Below are 16671 nucleotides of genomic sequence, written 5' to 3'. Positions count from 1 at the left end.
ATTTTTTTTATTCAGATATAAATGTCTGAAAATCAGACATAAATTTTAAAAAATAAATAAATATATTTTAAAAAAATCTGAAATTAATAAAATTTTAAATTTTAAATTTCATACGTTTAACAAACAATCTAGACCCAAATAATCTGATTATCTTGGCAGACTTTTACGTTGGATGGGTCCTTCTCAATTGAAAAAAAAAAGTTGGGAAAAGTCGTGGCAGAATTCTGATTATAATATTATTGTAATTTGTATTGTGATATTACCAAAATGAAAATGGTACTTATTGGTCCAATCACTGCCATCCTACTGGACCTATCATTTGGGCTCATGACCAAATTTCCAGTGGACCCATACAATTATTCTTTTTCACTATTAAATAAAAATATGAATATCAATGAAAATAGAATCTCATCTTTAACGAACTCAACGTTCTTTTATGTCCATACAAAATTTTCCCCCTCAAAAATTTTACAATCCAAAGGAAAAAAAAAATAAAAATGGCTTCTCTTTTGAGTTCAGTGCCACTTGAACACTCGTCCAAGTTGCAATGGCTGCTACCCCTTTGGCCGTTCCCCAAAATTTATCATCACATCATTCACAGTCACATTTCTCTTTCGCAAATTGCGTCAATTTGAAGCAAAGTCATCACAGAATCCATCCAAGATCGACACTTGTTGCTCCCAACGGCGTCTCGACCCCTCATAAATTCTCTAGTTTCAAGAAACTCAGCAAACCGATCACAGTTCTTGGACACAACTCTAAGTTCCTGCAAATGGGTTCTCAGGAAACTCAAAAACTTTCAATTAATTCCATGGCTTCCGACTGTGGCAGCACTTCAGCAACACTATCCAAAAGAGTGTTGGGGATTGCGCACTTGGTTGTATCACTTGGGATAATTCTTGTGGTGGAAAAGTTGTTGAAAAAGGCATTTGTGGCCGCGGCTATAAAGTTTCCCAGTGCTTTATTTGGAATGTTTTGCATATTCTCAATTTTGATGATTCTTGATTCTACAATCCCCGATGCAGCAACAAGTTTGATGAGCTTCTTTGAACCTGCGCTTTTGTTCATTCAAAGATGGCTCCCGTTGTTTTATGTTCCATCTTTGGTGATTTTGCCGCTCTCTGTTCGTGATATCCCTGCTGCTTCGGGCCTCAAGATTTGCTACATTATCTGTAAGTGATTGTTTCCTTTTTTATGAGAAGTTTAAGCAACTGATTTGGATTTGTAAATTTTTGAAATAATGGTTCTAGATGAGTAGGCCATTAAGAACTTATATGTTTTTGGGTATATATAATCTGAGAGGCTCTTACGGTCGGGCTTTAGCAATTATGAGCACCATTCAAGTTTTAACTGATAAGATATTCTAGATTTGCAATTTGCAGTTGATTAAAATATGATTTCTTTTCCCAGTGCGTTCTTCAGAGAAGTTGAATAAATTTAGTTGATTTAAACTTCAGACACACTTAGGACTTTGATGGCAAGTTGAACGAGCCCTATGATTTGAAATTATAAATGAGAGATTGAAATACAAAGATCAACTAGGATTAGTTTCATAGTCCCCTGAGTTATGAATCTCATCCTAGCTGCTGACCTAGTTTGTGGATCACTTGCAACTTGCATGTTGTTGTCATATGGGGCATCTATTTTGGACTTGTAAATATGGAACTACCGGGGATCACATGCTTCCTGCATTATGTTTTCTCCATCCCTGTTAATTTTACTTTGGAGTTTATGCATATTGTATGTTCAATTTTATTCCTATTTTGCACTTGTACTGAGATGTTTGAGATTTCCCGTTCTTGTAAATGCTAGAAGAATGTTAAATCTGCTAATGATAAATTTTCAATTTATATATATGAAGCTACAGAGCAATTCAAAGAAGCACTGTTTAACCAATGTTCTCTCTCAGATTTTGATTATGAAATGATCATATACCTGACAGTAACACGTTTGTTTATGTTCAGGGAATGATTATTGAGATATAAATTCTTGCTAAGCCTCATGGTCCATATGCATGGTTGCTTGTGAACCCTTTTCATTTTTATCTTATCTTTTGGGGGCTTGATGGAGCACTAAATGTTTATTCATTCTCTGCAGTTGGGGGCTGGTTTGCTTCACTTTGTGTTGCAGGTTTTACAGCTATTGCGGTGAGGAAAATTGTAAAAACAGAAATGATAGATGCTGAGCCTATGGCAAAACCTTCGCCTTTTTCTCCTACAGAAGTGTGGGCATGGAGTGGGGTCTTTCTTATTTCATTTGTCGCTGCATTGTTTTATCCAACAGCCTTGGGGACAAGTGCTCGAACATGCCTCCCATTCCTACTTGCCTCCACTGTGTTAGGCTACATGGTTGGTTCTGGGTATAATTTCATTTTCCCTCTACTTAAATTAGAATCATTCTTTTAATTTAAAAAAAAATTTGTAGTACAGGTTTCAGGTTTTGTGATTCTTCATTGAAAAATTAATCTGTTTGTTACTTTTTGGCTATCCAGATTACCGTCTGATGTGAAGAAGGTTTTCCATCCAATTATTTGCTGCACGCTATCTGCAGATTTGGCGGCACTGGCCTTTGGCTACCTGTCAAAATCTGGGCTTGATCCTGTTCTAGGTAACATTCTATTATTTAAACTCTTGGTATCCATTATTTAGTAGGGCTCCCTCATGGTGAAAGCAAATTATTATCTTTGGGATTGAACTTCAAACGAAAAAGATATCATTACAAGCTGCAACAGTTAGATTGACCTTAAATGCTTTGTACGATTCTGTTCTGTCTTCTGTCGCCGAAGAGTCCCAAGAAACACCTTTTTCCTTCACCCATCTGAATTGGTAGTGGTTTTACAGGCTGCTTTATAATTGTTAACTGGTGTTCTTTGTAAATCTCATTGAAGCTTTGTACAGTTTTTCATTTCCCCAGTGATTATCAAAGCAAGAAACGTGTAAAAATTACCGAGTATTACAATGAAAGATGTTGAGACTCGGATCATCTCATAATCTTGGCAAAGAATATAACATTTCTACCTCTCAGAAACAGAAGAACTTTAATTCAGTTATCTAAAGGGGAGAATGCTCCCTGCATGTAGACTTATTAGGCTCAACTCTGCTACTGTTTTTCACTTCTTAGAATGTAAGAGCTTCAATCAATGATAAGTGAAATCTATTGAAGAAGATAATTGGATCCATGGACATTGGACAGCATCATTTTGGTAAATTCATAATGCTCTTTGTTATATACATGTGGTGGCATGAATTGGAAATTCTAAGACAGAATCATGCTCTGTATTTGAAATTACATGGTCATAAATAATATTTCCTTGATTTCACCAGAATGTAAACCAGCAAGGTTGTTTTGGCTTGGAGTATCTGTAGTTTTTGCCGGCTGATATTGTCATTTTCTTCGAATCAACACAGGCAATTACCTGACAAAGGTGTCATCTAACCCGGGAGCTGGTGATATCTTGATGGGATTTTTGGGTTCTGTTATTCTCTCATTTGCCTTCTCGATGTTCAAACAGAGAAAGGTACCTTCCAATTCTTTACATTTTGTGAAAATAGGTAGAGAGAAAGTTTATGGAATAATTCTCTTTTTCATATCTTCATGAGACTGTACATAGTCTTAATATAGGGATACAAGAGACTAAGAAAGGAAAGAAAAAATTAAAGCAGAATATTACACACTGATTTCTAGGAAGCAATAACTCTATATTTACACCAAATATACACCTAAATATATAAGGAAAACCAAATCAATTTGATTTGGTCAACCTTTCAACACTCCCCCTCAAGCTGGTCTAAAAATGTCTTTCATGGCCAGCTTGCAAACCAATTTCTCGAAATGTTTCCTAGGTAGTCCCTTGGTGAGTATATCAGCAATCTGCTCATCTGTAGGAATGTAGGGCATGCAAATCAAACCACTGTCCAATTTTTCTTTTATGAAGTGTTTGTCCACTTCAACATGTTTAGTTCGGTCGTGGAGTACTGGATTATGTGCTATTGCAATGGCAGATTTGTTGTCACAATATACTTTCATAGGTAGAGAATTACTTGCCTTAACTTCTTCAAGAATTTTTTTGATCCAAAGAACCTCACAAATTCCTAGAGCTACTGCTCTATATTCTGCCTCTGCACTACTTCTTGCTACCACAATTTGTTTCTTGTTGCGCCAAGTGACCAAATTTCCTCCAACAAAGGTGCAGTAACCAAAAGTGGATCTTCTATCGGTTACACTACCAGCCCAGTCAGCATCTGTGTAGACTTCTACTTGTAGGTGCCCGTTTTTTCTAAACAAAAGACCTTTAACCGGAGATCCTTTTAAGTATCTAAGGATTCTGTATACAGTTTCAAAGTGTTCTGGTCCTGGAGCATGCATAAACTGGCTGACTAAGCTCACTGTAAAGGTTATGTCTGGGCGTGTATGTGAAAAGTAGATTAATCTACCTACAAGGCGTTGGTACCGATCTATGTTGGTCACATCTTCAATTTTAGCTGGCTGTAATTTCATATTAGGATCTATGGGTGTCTCAGCTGCTTTACATCCGAGTAGACCTGACTCTTCAAGCAAATCAAGAACATACTTGCGTTGAGACACAACAATCCCATCTTTTGATCTAGCAAACTCCATGCCCAAAAAATATTTCAGGTTGCCTAAGTCTTTGATTTCAAAGTCACGTGCAAGCACTTTCTTTAATCTGCAAATCTCAACTAAGTCATCACCGGTCAAAATTATATCATCTACATATACAATTAACACGGCTAATTTCCCTTCAATAGAATGTTTGTAAAACATTGTATGATCTGCCTGACTTTGGGAGTAGCCGTGTCCCGTTACAACATTACCAAAGCGTTCAAACCATGCTCTAGGAGACTGTTTGAGCCCATACAAAGACTTTTGTAGTTTACACACTTTACTGCTGCCATGATTTCCCTCGGTGGTAAATCCATAAAGACTTCTTCTTCTAGCTCCCCATTCAGAAAAGCATTTTTAACATCTAATTGGTGTTGATTCCAATCAGAATGTACAGCCAATGAGATAAGGACCCGGATAGAATTTATCGTTGCAACGGGGGCAAAGATTTCTTGATAATCAATTTCATAGGTTTGAGTGAACCCTTTTGCTACAAGCCTTGCCTTATATCTCTCAACACTCCCAAGCATTACATTTAACTGTAAACACCCACTTACAACCCACAGTTTTCTTTTCTTTTGGTAAATCCACAATCTCCCACGTACCATTCTTCTTTAAGCATTCATTTCCTCTAAAACTCTAACTTCCAATCTGGGTGGTCTAAGGCTTCTTTTATGGTTTTAGGAATTGGTATATGAGAGATTTTTGTGGTAAAGGCTCTTTGTTTATTGGACAACTTTTCATACGAAACATATTTAGCAATGGGGTGCTTAGTACAGGTTCGGGTTCCTTTCCTATGTGCTATGTTTAGGAAAAGAAATGTTACCTGAATTTTCTGAGGAATCAGTGCTTGGAGGCGACAATTGAGGTTGTACCGAGTTTATGGGAGGGTCTTTACTGCTGTGATGATACCTTTGTCGAGTATAAACACGAAGCTCTGGTGGTGGAATTTTATATTGTAGTATTTCTCCCCCTGTCTCTGGTACATTAACACTTGGTTCCTATAGTTCAAGGTTTCCTAAGTTTTCATTATTAGAAATATCAGTTTTTTGAGTTTGAGTTAAAGTGCTCAGATCAGGTAAAAACAGATTAGGCATAGGTGTAGAAGTATGCCAAAAATGATCTTCGCTATTTTCTTTCTCCCCCTGAAGAGAATTTTGGCCAAAAACATGGTTGATTTTCGAGAAATATAACATCCATACTGACATGGAATTTCTTTGTTTGAGGATTGAAACATTTGTAGCCTTCTTTATTAGGAGCATAGCCCAAGAAAACACATTTTTCGGATCTAGGATCCAATTTAGATCTACGATGGTTAGGAACATAAACAAAAACAGTGCACCCAAAGACTCTTAACTGAATATTGAAGGTTATCCTACTAGAATGATATATAAGTGTGAAGTATTCTAAAGGTGATTGATACTTTAAAACACGGGTAGGCATCCTATTAATCAAATAACATGCTGTTAAAACAACATCACCCCACAAATATTTAGGAACATGCATAGAGAGCATGATAGCCCAACTAACTTCAAGTAAATGGCGGTTTTTTCGTTCCGCAATTCCATTTTGTTGTGGAGTATCATGACAAGTGGATGTGTGAATTATAGCCTTTTCCTTACAAAACACCTCTAGATAATTATTAAAATATTCAGTACCATTATCTGTATAGAGTAGGCTTATTTTTGTTTGAAATTGATTTTCAACCATGTTATAAAAATCTTTGAATAACCCCTCAACTTCAGATTTTTCTCTCATTAAATAAACCCAACAAAGCCGAGTATGATCATCAATGAATGTTACAAATCATTTTTTTCCAGTTAAAGTATTGATTTTTGAGGGTCCCCAAACAATACTATGAATTAAATAAAAAGGTTTTGAGGCACGATAAGTAAGTACTTTATATGAAACTCGATGACTTTTAGATAAAAAACAACTTTCACACTGAAAAGTAGTACAATCAAAATAACTTTCACACTGAAAAGTAGTACAATCAACATTTTTAAATAAATCTGGAAACAGATATTTCAAATAAGGAAAGCTAGGGTGTCCTAGTCTAAGGTGCCAAAGCATTATTTGATCCCAAGTAGAGTTTGAACTAATACTACTGCTCAAACCTTGAGCTTGTTTATTCCTTGATAAGTAGTCATCAAAATAGTAAAGACCTTCTCGCAAACTAGCATTGCCAATCATCGTCCCCAAGTCCCTGTCCTGAAATTCACAATGGGAGTCAAAAAAGACAGCACAACAATTAGAATCTTTGGTTAATTTACTGACAGATAACAGATTGCACAAAGTTTAGGGGCATGTAGCAAATTTTTTAGCTCAATGGTTCCGGAGATTTTTATTGATCATTTTCCAGCTATGAAAGATAAGCTTCCATCAGCAACTCTTACCTTTTTGTTACCAGGGCAAGGATAATAGGAATCAAATAAACTAGAAATGCTAATCATATGATCAGAAGCACCCGAATCAATAATCCATGGTGCAGTAGTTGAGTGGCTAAATAGAGCATTAATAATACTACCTGTTTGGGCTGGTGAATGGCTAGGAGTACTAGGTGGAGGATTAGAAGTCAGCAGCTTTATGAGATGGTCAATTTGCTCCTTGCTGAGATTTTTTTCCAGATTCTCCAGTTCATTGGCAGACGCACGGCTATGCTTGCTGTTTTTCCAGTCTGCAGGCTTTCCGTGGAGTTTCCAGCAAGCCTCCCGAGTATGGCGTGGTTTATTACAGTAATCATACCATACTCGAGGTTTTTGTTGCTGTTGAGTGATGGACCGTGGACCGGGTAGCATTAGCATATGCTGTAACAAGGGCAGATTTTTCCACAGAGACAATGGAGTTCTTTTTTCCCAACATAACACCTCGATGACTTTCTTCTCTCCTTACTTCAGAGAAAACATCCTCAAGAGTAGGAAGTGGCTTTCTCCCAATAATTCTTCCTCTTACCTCATCAAATTCAACATTGAGCCCAGCCAGGAACTTGAAGATTCGTTCATTATTGACAGTTTGTTTGTGGTGTTTAAAATCTTCCGTGCTCTTCCACTCGTAGTCATTGAATAAGTCCAGATCTTGCCACAATCTCTTTAGAGTATTGAAGTATTTTGTTATACTATAATCTCCTTGATGGATATCTCCAAGAGCAAGCTGCAACTCATAGATCTGGGACTGATTTCCATAGTCAGAGTACATCTGTCTCACATTATCCCAGAGTTCTTTTGCAGTAGAGTAGCACATATAATTTGCACCAATGTCTTCATCCATGGAGTTGACTAACCATGCCATAATCATGGAGTTTTCGGCATCCCAAACACCATAAGAGGGATAAGATATTTCAGGAGCCTTAACATCTCCGGTAAGATAACCAATCTTCCCTCTTCCTCTAATATACATTCTAACCGATTGAGACCATCTTTGAAAATTTCCTTCATTCAGCCGGATAGTTGTAATCTGGACAGAATGAGATTCAGAATGGGAAATTTTTGGTTCTAGTCTTTTTGAGGTGACTGTGGTTTCAGAAGATTGGTCAGACATGGTAGGGAAGAGATCAGAAAGAAAGGGAGCCTAGCTCTGATACCATGTGAAAATAGGTAGAGAAAAAGTTTATGGAATAATTCTCTTTTTCATATCTTCATGAGACTGTACACAATCTTAATATAGGGATACAAGAGACTAAGAAAGGAAAGAAAAAATTAAAGCAGAATATTACACACTAATTTCTAGGAAGCAATAACTCTATATTTACACCAAATATACACCTAAATATATAAGGAAAACCAAATCAATTTGATTTGGTCAACCTTTCAACACATTTTGTGATCTGAGGATGTTGCTATTCGGCATTGGCAGTAGTAATTACTCAATGGACGGCTAGTAGTGTTACATAGGACCATCACTGGGCTAACTTTGAGTGAGAGTGCTGACCTGTTGCCTTTCTCAACCAGAGCATATCTCAAGCGGAGTATCTTTTAATTCAACAATCAGAATTTGTTGATGTCATGACACGATAATATGTTGACTTTTTTATTCATTATTTGAAAGGAACATACTGTAGTAGAAAAGGCAGAAAATGAATTGAAACAATCTTCAAGACAACTTCATCTAGACGCAAGAGGGTCCTAAATTTGGACTGTTAAGCTTCTGGCATATTACACTGTATATATGCATTCTATCCTACAGCAAAAATTGTGCACTAAATTCTGCATAACATTTAAACAATTGGTTGCCATACCTTTTGCAACATGTACATTATGTTTATTGTGATTCATGATTATATATATATTCACAAAATGATGTGGTTTTTTCTATTTTTTCAGCTCGTTAAAAGGCACGCGGCTGAAATTTTCATGTCTGTCATTCTATCAACACTATTCTCACTGTATTCAACTGCACTTGCTGGCCGTCTTGTTGGTTTAGAGCCGTCTTTGACAGTTTCTATTCTACCCAGATGTATAACCGTGGCATTAGCCCTTAGCATTGTATCATTGTTTGAAGGTATAATTACATTTATATTCTGCAGTTTTACGTAGGCAATCATTTCTTAGTTGTGTCCATATGTTCTATACAGACAACCACAAAATGCTTTATTTATTATGATATTTTTAAATGACATACTAATCTGCTGCCAGGTAATAATATCTACTTCTTACAGCTCTCATTTACACAAACAATATTCAGAGTAATATAAGTACACAAATTCTATCTATGTAACTCTGAGCTGTCTTTGAAGGAACATTCATTTGCCGTATTGTTTGTAGGTGCCAATTCATCTCTCACGGCTGCGGTTGTGGTAGTAACTGGTTTGATTGGAGCAAATTTTGTGCAAGCAACACTTGACAAATTACGGTTTCGTGATCCTATTGCTCGAGGAATAGCAACCGCATCAAGGTATTACTTCTGCAGTTGTTGAATCAGTGAAAACTTCAAGCATATTACTTTTCTGCCTGAGTTTCTACTTCTAATCCCTTTGGATAATTAGGTTATTTTATGAACTTTTTCTCTATAATCAAGCATTTATCTCATTAGTACAATCATCAGACTTGTGCGTTTTCTGGTTTGTATATTGTCTCAATTAACATTAATGCTTCGTAACATGCCAATTGCATTATTGTAATTCGAGTACTTTCAACATATTTATCAACTTGGTTTTACAGTGTTGAAATATGGCCTTTTCTTTATCATTCTATCATGGTGAAAACGAGTTTTATATGACCACATTCATAGAGTTGTATGGTCATATTTCTAAGATATGCTTATCTTTTGGGTGGTCCAAAATCTAGGAAATATAGTTTCTTATTACTCAGAATGCTTCAAGTTGACGTAGTCCAATTGTTTCAGTGCTCATGGACTGGGAACAGCAGCTTTGTCAGCCAAGGAACCTGAGGCTCTCCCATTTTGTGCCATTGCTTATGCTCTCACCGGAATATTTGGCTCTTTGATTTGCTCAGTTCCGGCAGTCAGGCAAAGTTTGCTAGCAATCGCTGGTTGAATCATCATCAGCTGGTTGATCTTATCAGCTACTTGTACATATATAAGCTTTTAATGACACTAGCAAACTACAAGAATGCATCATATTTGATCATTTATTCATTATTCTTGTTTTTAGATTAGGAATATTTATTGTCATAGCATTTTTTTTTTTTTTTGAAATATCTGCATTCCTTATTCCATCAAGTGGTGCTAAGTTAAAGTTACCACTGTTAGCTGGAGACGCTTAGCCGGAAACACTAGTGTCTCCTGAGTCCGAATTTCAAATGAAACATTAATCGATTTAGAGATCTAGATTAAATAAAAATTTTAAAATTTTAATTAAAATTTAAATATTTAGTTGCATTATAATTACTTTATTTTTATGTATTTCTTCAACATTTTTATACAATATTTGAGGATAATATATATATATATATATGAAAAAATGAAATTGACTAGCCACTGATGTTTGTGATTGCATAAGTAGCTTACTAGCGGATACATCATGGAAGACTCAATAGTTGTTCCTGTCAAAATTTATGACAACATTGTAGGCAAAGCAAAGAGTCTTGCCATTATCTTGAACAACTCGAAGAACAAAAAGCACATGCACGAGTCATGTAAATTTGCGCTGATCGACAATGATGGTAACTGTATGTGGTTGGGTTAATTTTTTTTTTTTTGTTTTTTTCAACAAAAAGGAGAATAATAATTGTTTGCAATAGATCATCAATGATAAATATTTCGGTTTGATAGAGCTTTCATCAATAAAATTAAAAACAGAGCAGGGTCACCACAAAAATTTGAGGAAGCCGCTTTCCAGGATCAAACACGACATATCTAGTAAAAATACAGAACAACAGAAAGGCAGAATGAAATAATTAATCGAAGGATCCACCTACCGTCAAGATGGCTACTTCATCATATATCTAAATTTTAAATTCCGCTTTTCTTACAAAAATTGTAATCAAGTAAATCCCTTGGGAATCTTTCCTTTTGTGACCCTACTTGCTCACCTCAATACTTCTATCTAAAACAAGAATAACGGAAATAGGAATAGCGGAAGTGGGAGTGTTCAAGAATGGTGCATAACGGTAAACAAGTGGATTGATAGTCCTCCCTATCTTTGCCCACACGCTTTGATGGTAACCAGCAGGCGCATGGCGCATGATACATGAGTTTCAAGAGAAAATTTTAGAAACAAAGCAAATTTTAGGCAAAGATGCGAAGTAACAAAGGAAAGGCAGTAGATGAAGTAAATAAAATCTTTGGTTGGGTTAATTTCAAAATGAATTATATAACTATAATTAGTTTCCTCCAATTTCTTAATATTATAAATATAATTTTTCTAGATATATAAAGTAAATAAAAAGTTAAGAAATGAAACTTGAGAAATATATTTTTATGTAGTAGTTTTTTTGCAATTATGAATTTGTTTCTGTGAGAAGTGAGAAGTTGTTGCAAACTGTGATCAAGATAGATGAAATTTTAATGGAGAAACTCTACAATGGGACAAGACTCAAGTCTGTTGTCTAACGAATTAATGCACGCCAAATGGCAGCCAATGGTCAGCTAAAATAAATCATACAAATTCGAAGTATATAGTTCTTTTTGGTGGGTTTAACTACTAAAATTAAGGACACTAAGAAAGTGTGAGAAAATTTGATTTTTTTACCCTTTTCCATCTAAGATTAACTTTGTAGCACGCTTTTGGAGAAATTTACAAATTAAAAAAATGGTTTATATTTTTAAGGGAAAAAGTCCTTTTCATCCCTAAAGTTTAATGCAATAGCTCATTTCATCCTTACTTTTCAAATAATAATCTAAAATATTCTTCCGTTAACTCACCATTAGTGTAAAACCGTTAACTAGTAATTCATTGAGGGCAAAATATGATTTTCATTAAAGTGATACAAATTATATTAAAATAAGTTTTTTACACAATTAAATAACACTACAAAGTATGCAAAATTTATAAATTTTTTCTTAAATGAAATCGACGATGATATAGTTTGTTATGGCCATTGAATAATTACCATAAGGAACAAATTGTAATTAACACAATATCTTCAAAGGAAAATTATCATTGGTATACCCTTAGTTTACTCCATTATCAAAAATACTACAACACTTTGAGGGTGTATCAATCGTCCACCCTAAGTTGACAAAATGTATCAGCCGACCACCAAACTGTTAGTTGCCGTTTAAATATGATAAAGTTAGAAGGGTAATTTGGTCTTTTCATATGATACAAGTGATAATTTAAGGGTATACAAGTGATAAAAAGAGAATTTAAGGGTATACAAGTGATAGTTTTCAAGGGTAAAATCGTCAATTCACTGTAATTCCATTAACTTTCAAACGGCAATTAACAGTTTGGTGGTCGGTTGATATATTTTGTCAACTTAGGATGGACGATTGATACACCCTCAAAGTGTTATAGTATTTTTGATAACAGAACAAATATAAGGTATACAAATGATAATTTCCCTATCTTTAAATCATTGGAAGAAAAACTCAAAAGTACCACCAATTTTATTGCATGTGCTGAATATCTTCTTTATCTTTAACTCAATTCCAGCCATTTTACAGTGCAATTAGAGAGTATACTTATATGAATTATAAAATTGTGATATTTTTTGTACTTGATCTAGGGTTTATTAGGCTTTCATGCCGCTAAAATAGAAAGAAGTGAAAAAAGAATTGCTTGAAATAGAAGTTTTTCATCTTTTTCGGTATTTCCTATTTAATGAGATTAGATAAAAATCATTTTTAGTTATATGTTAACTTTTATTTATTTTTCTAATTTTCTCTTTGATGAAAAATTCTTTTTTTATCCTTAATGAATTAATAACAAACGACATTCAATTAACGGTAAGTTAACGAAAGAATGTTTTGAGCTATTGTTTAAAAAGTAAGGATGAAATGAGTTATTGCATGAAGCCCTAGGGATGAGAAGGGTTTTTTTCCCTATTTTTAAAAAAGAAAATCGTCAAAATTATATGAGAAAAGTGTAATAGATATTTTAAAAGTGGTTTTACCGTCAATGAGAATTCCGTTCTCTTTTTAGCAGAGGTGTGTATTTGATTTTGGTTGTTTATGTTGAATGTATTGAAGAGTGAATTATTAATTGGTTATTGTCTTATTGAAGTAGTTTACTAATTATTGACCTTTTGAAATGCGTTGAATGATGAAGGAAGAAATTCTGAGAAGAACGTTGAAGAAGCGGTAGCTGTAATGAAAATTTACTAATTATTGAGCTTGTGAGATGTGTTGAATGATGAAAGAAAAAATCGTGAGAAGAAAGTTGAAGAACCAGTGGCTGTAATGGTGATTTTTTAGCTTGGCAATGGTTGTATATATACCCATTGTTGTTGTAAATACTCAATACATTAGTAGCTTTGTTGATTTTTTAATTTATATATATTTTACTTTTTTTAATGTTATGTAATGTCAATGATTTGTTTTCCATGTTTTAGACAAGCGATGACAAAAAGCGGGCTTGGGCCTGGGGGCCCACTTTAAGTTTAGCATAAGGGCTTGGGTCAGGCTTGAATTTTATTTATTTTTTTAAATTTTTTTAAATTATTGTAAATTTGAAATAAATTAATGATCAACAAGTTATTATAATTATAGATAAATTAAAGAAAATGAATATTTCAAAGTAAAATAATAAATAAAACAAATAAAAGCTCATAAATTTAATTTTCTTTAATTAAGAGAGAATTTAGTATCATAATTTTAGCTTTTTTGAATCATTATTAATTTATAAATTAAGAATTTAAGTTTTTTAATTTATTTTTAAGTTACTTTTCAATTTTAATTACATTATTCTAATTTATAAATTTATTTTTTTAAAAAATAGTCGGCCAAAGCCTGCGGGCCTGGGTTGGACTTTTTTACCCACCCTATTTTAGACTTTTTAGTGCTCTAGTATGATGTTTAGCATCAAATTGTAGTTACTATTCATTACAAGTTGTAGCTATCATAGCATGTTTAGAGCTAAGGGCGTTTTTGACTTTTTATCAATCTACTAACAGTCAAGTTAACTGTATACTAACGACAAGAGAGGCCTGCAATCGCATGAATTCAATCAACTTGCCAATACACCAAACATCAAAGGAGGTCCCTAAAAATTACCCCCTCTAACTTGCCAACTTTTTTCAGCCGTTCTTTTTTCTTCTCTATAGTCCTTTCTCAATTACTATCAATTTTTTTTTTTTTTTTTGTTTTGGTTAAGGTCTCACGCACAGATATTTCATCCTTTTTAGTTACTCAAGGTGTAAGAATCAGAATTGAAATGAACCATATTACTATTGATGTATTTATTTTGTTTTCAAATCAAAATTAATTATTACAAGTTATTAAAATACCCATAGTTCATTATTGTAATTGTTATTGTCATTTATTATAATATTTGTCACATTATTATTAAAAAAATTATTATTAGTAAAAACAATAAAATTATTGATGATCACAGCAACAACAACAATAATAATTAATTAATTAATTAAATAAATAAAAACTGACTGTCAGCGGCAGCATGACCAACGGCACAATAGCAGTAAGAACAACAACATAGCAACAGTGGATACATAGTAACAGCAGCAGCAATGACCAATAGTAGTAGTAGCAACAACCGGCAACGCAAAAGCGACAATGACCGACAGAAACAAAATCGATGATGTGCAGCAGCAGCAGTGACAACTATCTAGGAATCTTTGTTTTTTTTTTTTTTTAATTATGGATAAAATGAGAATTATGAAAATTCAGTAGGGTTAGAAATTCAAACTTAGGAATGGAGTTCCGATTCCAAATCTCCTTAGGAATCAAAACTACAATAATGATTCCTAAAATTGTGGGCTGTACAGATATTTTAATTTGGATCCTATCTTTAAATTCACAAATAAATACTTTATTCATTCCGAATCCTTATAAGCAAACGTACCATAGGTATATAGTCTTTGTAATTAAGCTAAATGACATAATTTAAGCAATTAAAATTGCACATTTTAGCACAAATATTTATTTTCACATTCATTTATTCAGAGAGTCTGACAAAGAAAGGAGAGATAAATTTTTGCTCGAATTCAAAGAAGGTTCACTAGGAATAACTTCTTGGTGAAATCGAATATAAACTATTAATCTAAACATTTAATATATAACTTTTGTTCAATCTTCTTCTTATTAAAGGGTGTCATGAAATAGATTTACATAGTTCAAAGATGAGAGTAATTTTTTTTCATTTGAGTGTATATGCTTTGTCTATAATAGTAATTTAATTTAGGGACGTGTTACTACCATAATTTTTTTTTGTCTTAAGTAAAAAATGTGCTTTTGTGAGTAATTCAATTGGTTCAACTAGTCCATCCATTATAAAAGATAAAGTTACACTTAATAGGGATTGTAATGTGCCTTTGTCACTTAATAGGGATTGTAATGTGCCTTTGTCCTTTCAAGTAAATTGATAACATCCAAATAGTTGCATTAATTAAACTGAATGATCTAAATTGCGCCATGTAGCAGAAGAGATGGTGTCCAAGATCTCAATTTCTCCATGTAGCAGAAAGTGGAATTTCAAAATAATTTTTATAGCCCCAATTAGTTTCCTCCAATATCTCAATATATAATAAGACAGAAAAATTAAACAATTAAAAGATTATAAAATGTCTCAAAAAATATATATATAAGAAATGTAAAAGAATCTTGAGAAATATTATTTACTTTTATTTGGTAGTTCTTTACAATGATATTTGTGTAAGACGTTAGTTGTTACTAACTGATAGATGAAAACTTATGCAGAAACTTTGCCCACAATGGGGACTATATACTATGTCTGCTAACCAATTTAAATTCATGTCAAATGTTGTCATGGGATGAGTCTTTTCGAGTGGCCCGCGATACAATGGTAAGCTAAAACAAATCACACAAATTCGAAGTGTATGATTTTTTTTGGGTGGTTTTAACTATTAAAGTTATAAGAATGTTAAGAATGAGAAAAATTGATTCGTTTTTTTTTTTTTTTAATATCCATTTCCCAATTATAAGATTAGCTTTGTAGCATGGTTTTAGAGAAATTTACATTAAAAATATTATTCATGTTTTTTAACAAAAAAATCATCATAATTAATAACTGTAAACAAGCAATGAAAAGATGTTTATAGTGATTTCACACTTAATGAGATCTATGTTCTCTTTCAACCGTTGCAGTGTTTTCAATATGAAGAAGATATAAGAAGACATTAAAAGATTTGTCTCAAATCATGCCACTCTCACCTTAAACCCTAAAATATATCATTAAGATGTTGGGAGGGGCTTGGCCTAGGATATCTAGGTATACAACCCAAATGACTAGTCTATTAGGTAAAGTGACTTATCCGCCTTGTAAACTCAAGTATCTCTCCTTTACTAACCAATGTGAACACAACTCAACAATCTCCACCCTCCCCTCCCGACGAAATCACCACAGGATCTCAGTCTTTTCATCTAACAAACTCGATTTGTTCTACCACCATAGTCTGGCTATTAGGGTTTAGCTCTAATACCGGTGTGACAATGGTTTCGTCCAAAGAGTTTGTT

The 16671-nt window shown here is 33.7% G+C and overlaps 1 protein-coding gene across 1 annotated transcript; it reads left to right on the top strand.

The window, feature by feature from the left end:
* The first annotated feature begins 491 nt into the window (after nt 1-491).
* On the top strand, nt 492-10206 carry LOC18042326 (plastidal glycolate/glycerate translocator 1, chloroplastic). The gene is made up of 7 exons (XM_024184578.1): nt 492-1172; nt 2098-2359; nt 2492-2607; nt 3408-3517; nt 8940-9117; nt 9381-9510; nt 9961-10206. The coding sequence occupies exons 1-7, from the start codon at nt 548-550 to the stop codon at nt 10109-10111; spliced, it is 1572 nt and encodes a 523-aa protein (XP_024040346.1). The 5' UTR covers nt 492-547; the 3' UTR covers nt 10112-10206.
* Nucleotides 10207-16671: the final 6465 nt, after the last annotated feature.

The sequence above is a fragment of the Citrus clementina genome, unplaced genomic scaffold (assembly GCF_000493195.1).
Source record: "Citrus clementina cultivar Clemenules unplaced genomic scaffold, Citrus_clementina_v1.0 scaffold_5, whole genome shotgun sequence".
NCBI classification, from domain to species: Eukaryota; Viridiplantae; Streptophyta; class Magnoliopsida; order Sapindales; family Rutaceae; genus Citrus; species Citrus x clementina.
This window is presented reverse-complemented; position numbering and strand designations above follow the sequence as displayed.

Excerpts from the sequence above, each read along its gene's own strand:
- LOC18042326 (XM_024184578.1), top strand. The coding sequence starts at position 548 with ATGGCTGCTACCCCTTTGGCCGTTCCCCAAAATTTATCATCACATCAT. Across the intron at positions 1,173-2,097 it reads CAAGATTTGCTACATTATCT|TTGGGGGCTGGTTTGCTTCA; the intron begins GTAAGTGATTGT and ends CATTCTCTGCAG. Across the intron at positions 9,118-9,380 it reads CATTGTATCATTGTTTGAAG|GTGCCAATTCATCTCTCACG; the intron begins GTATAATTACAT and ends TATTGTTTGTAG.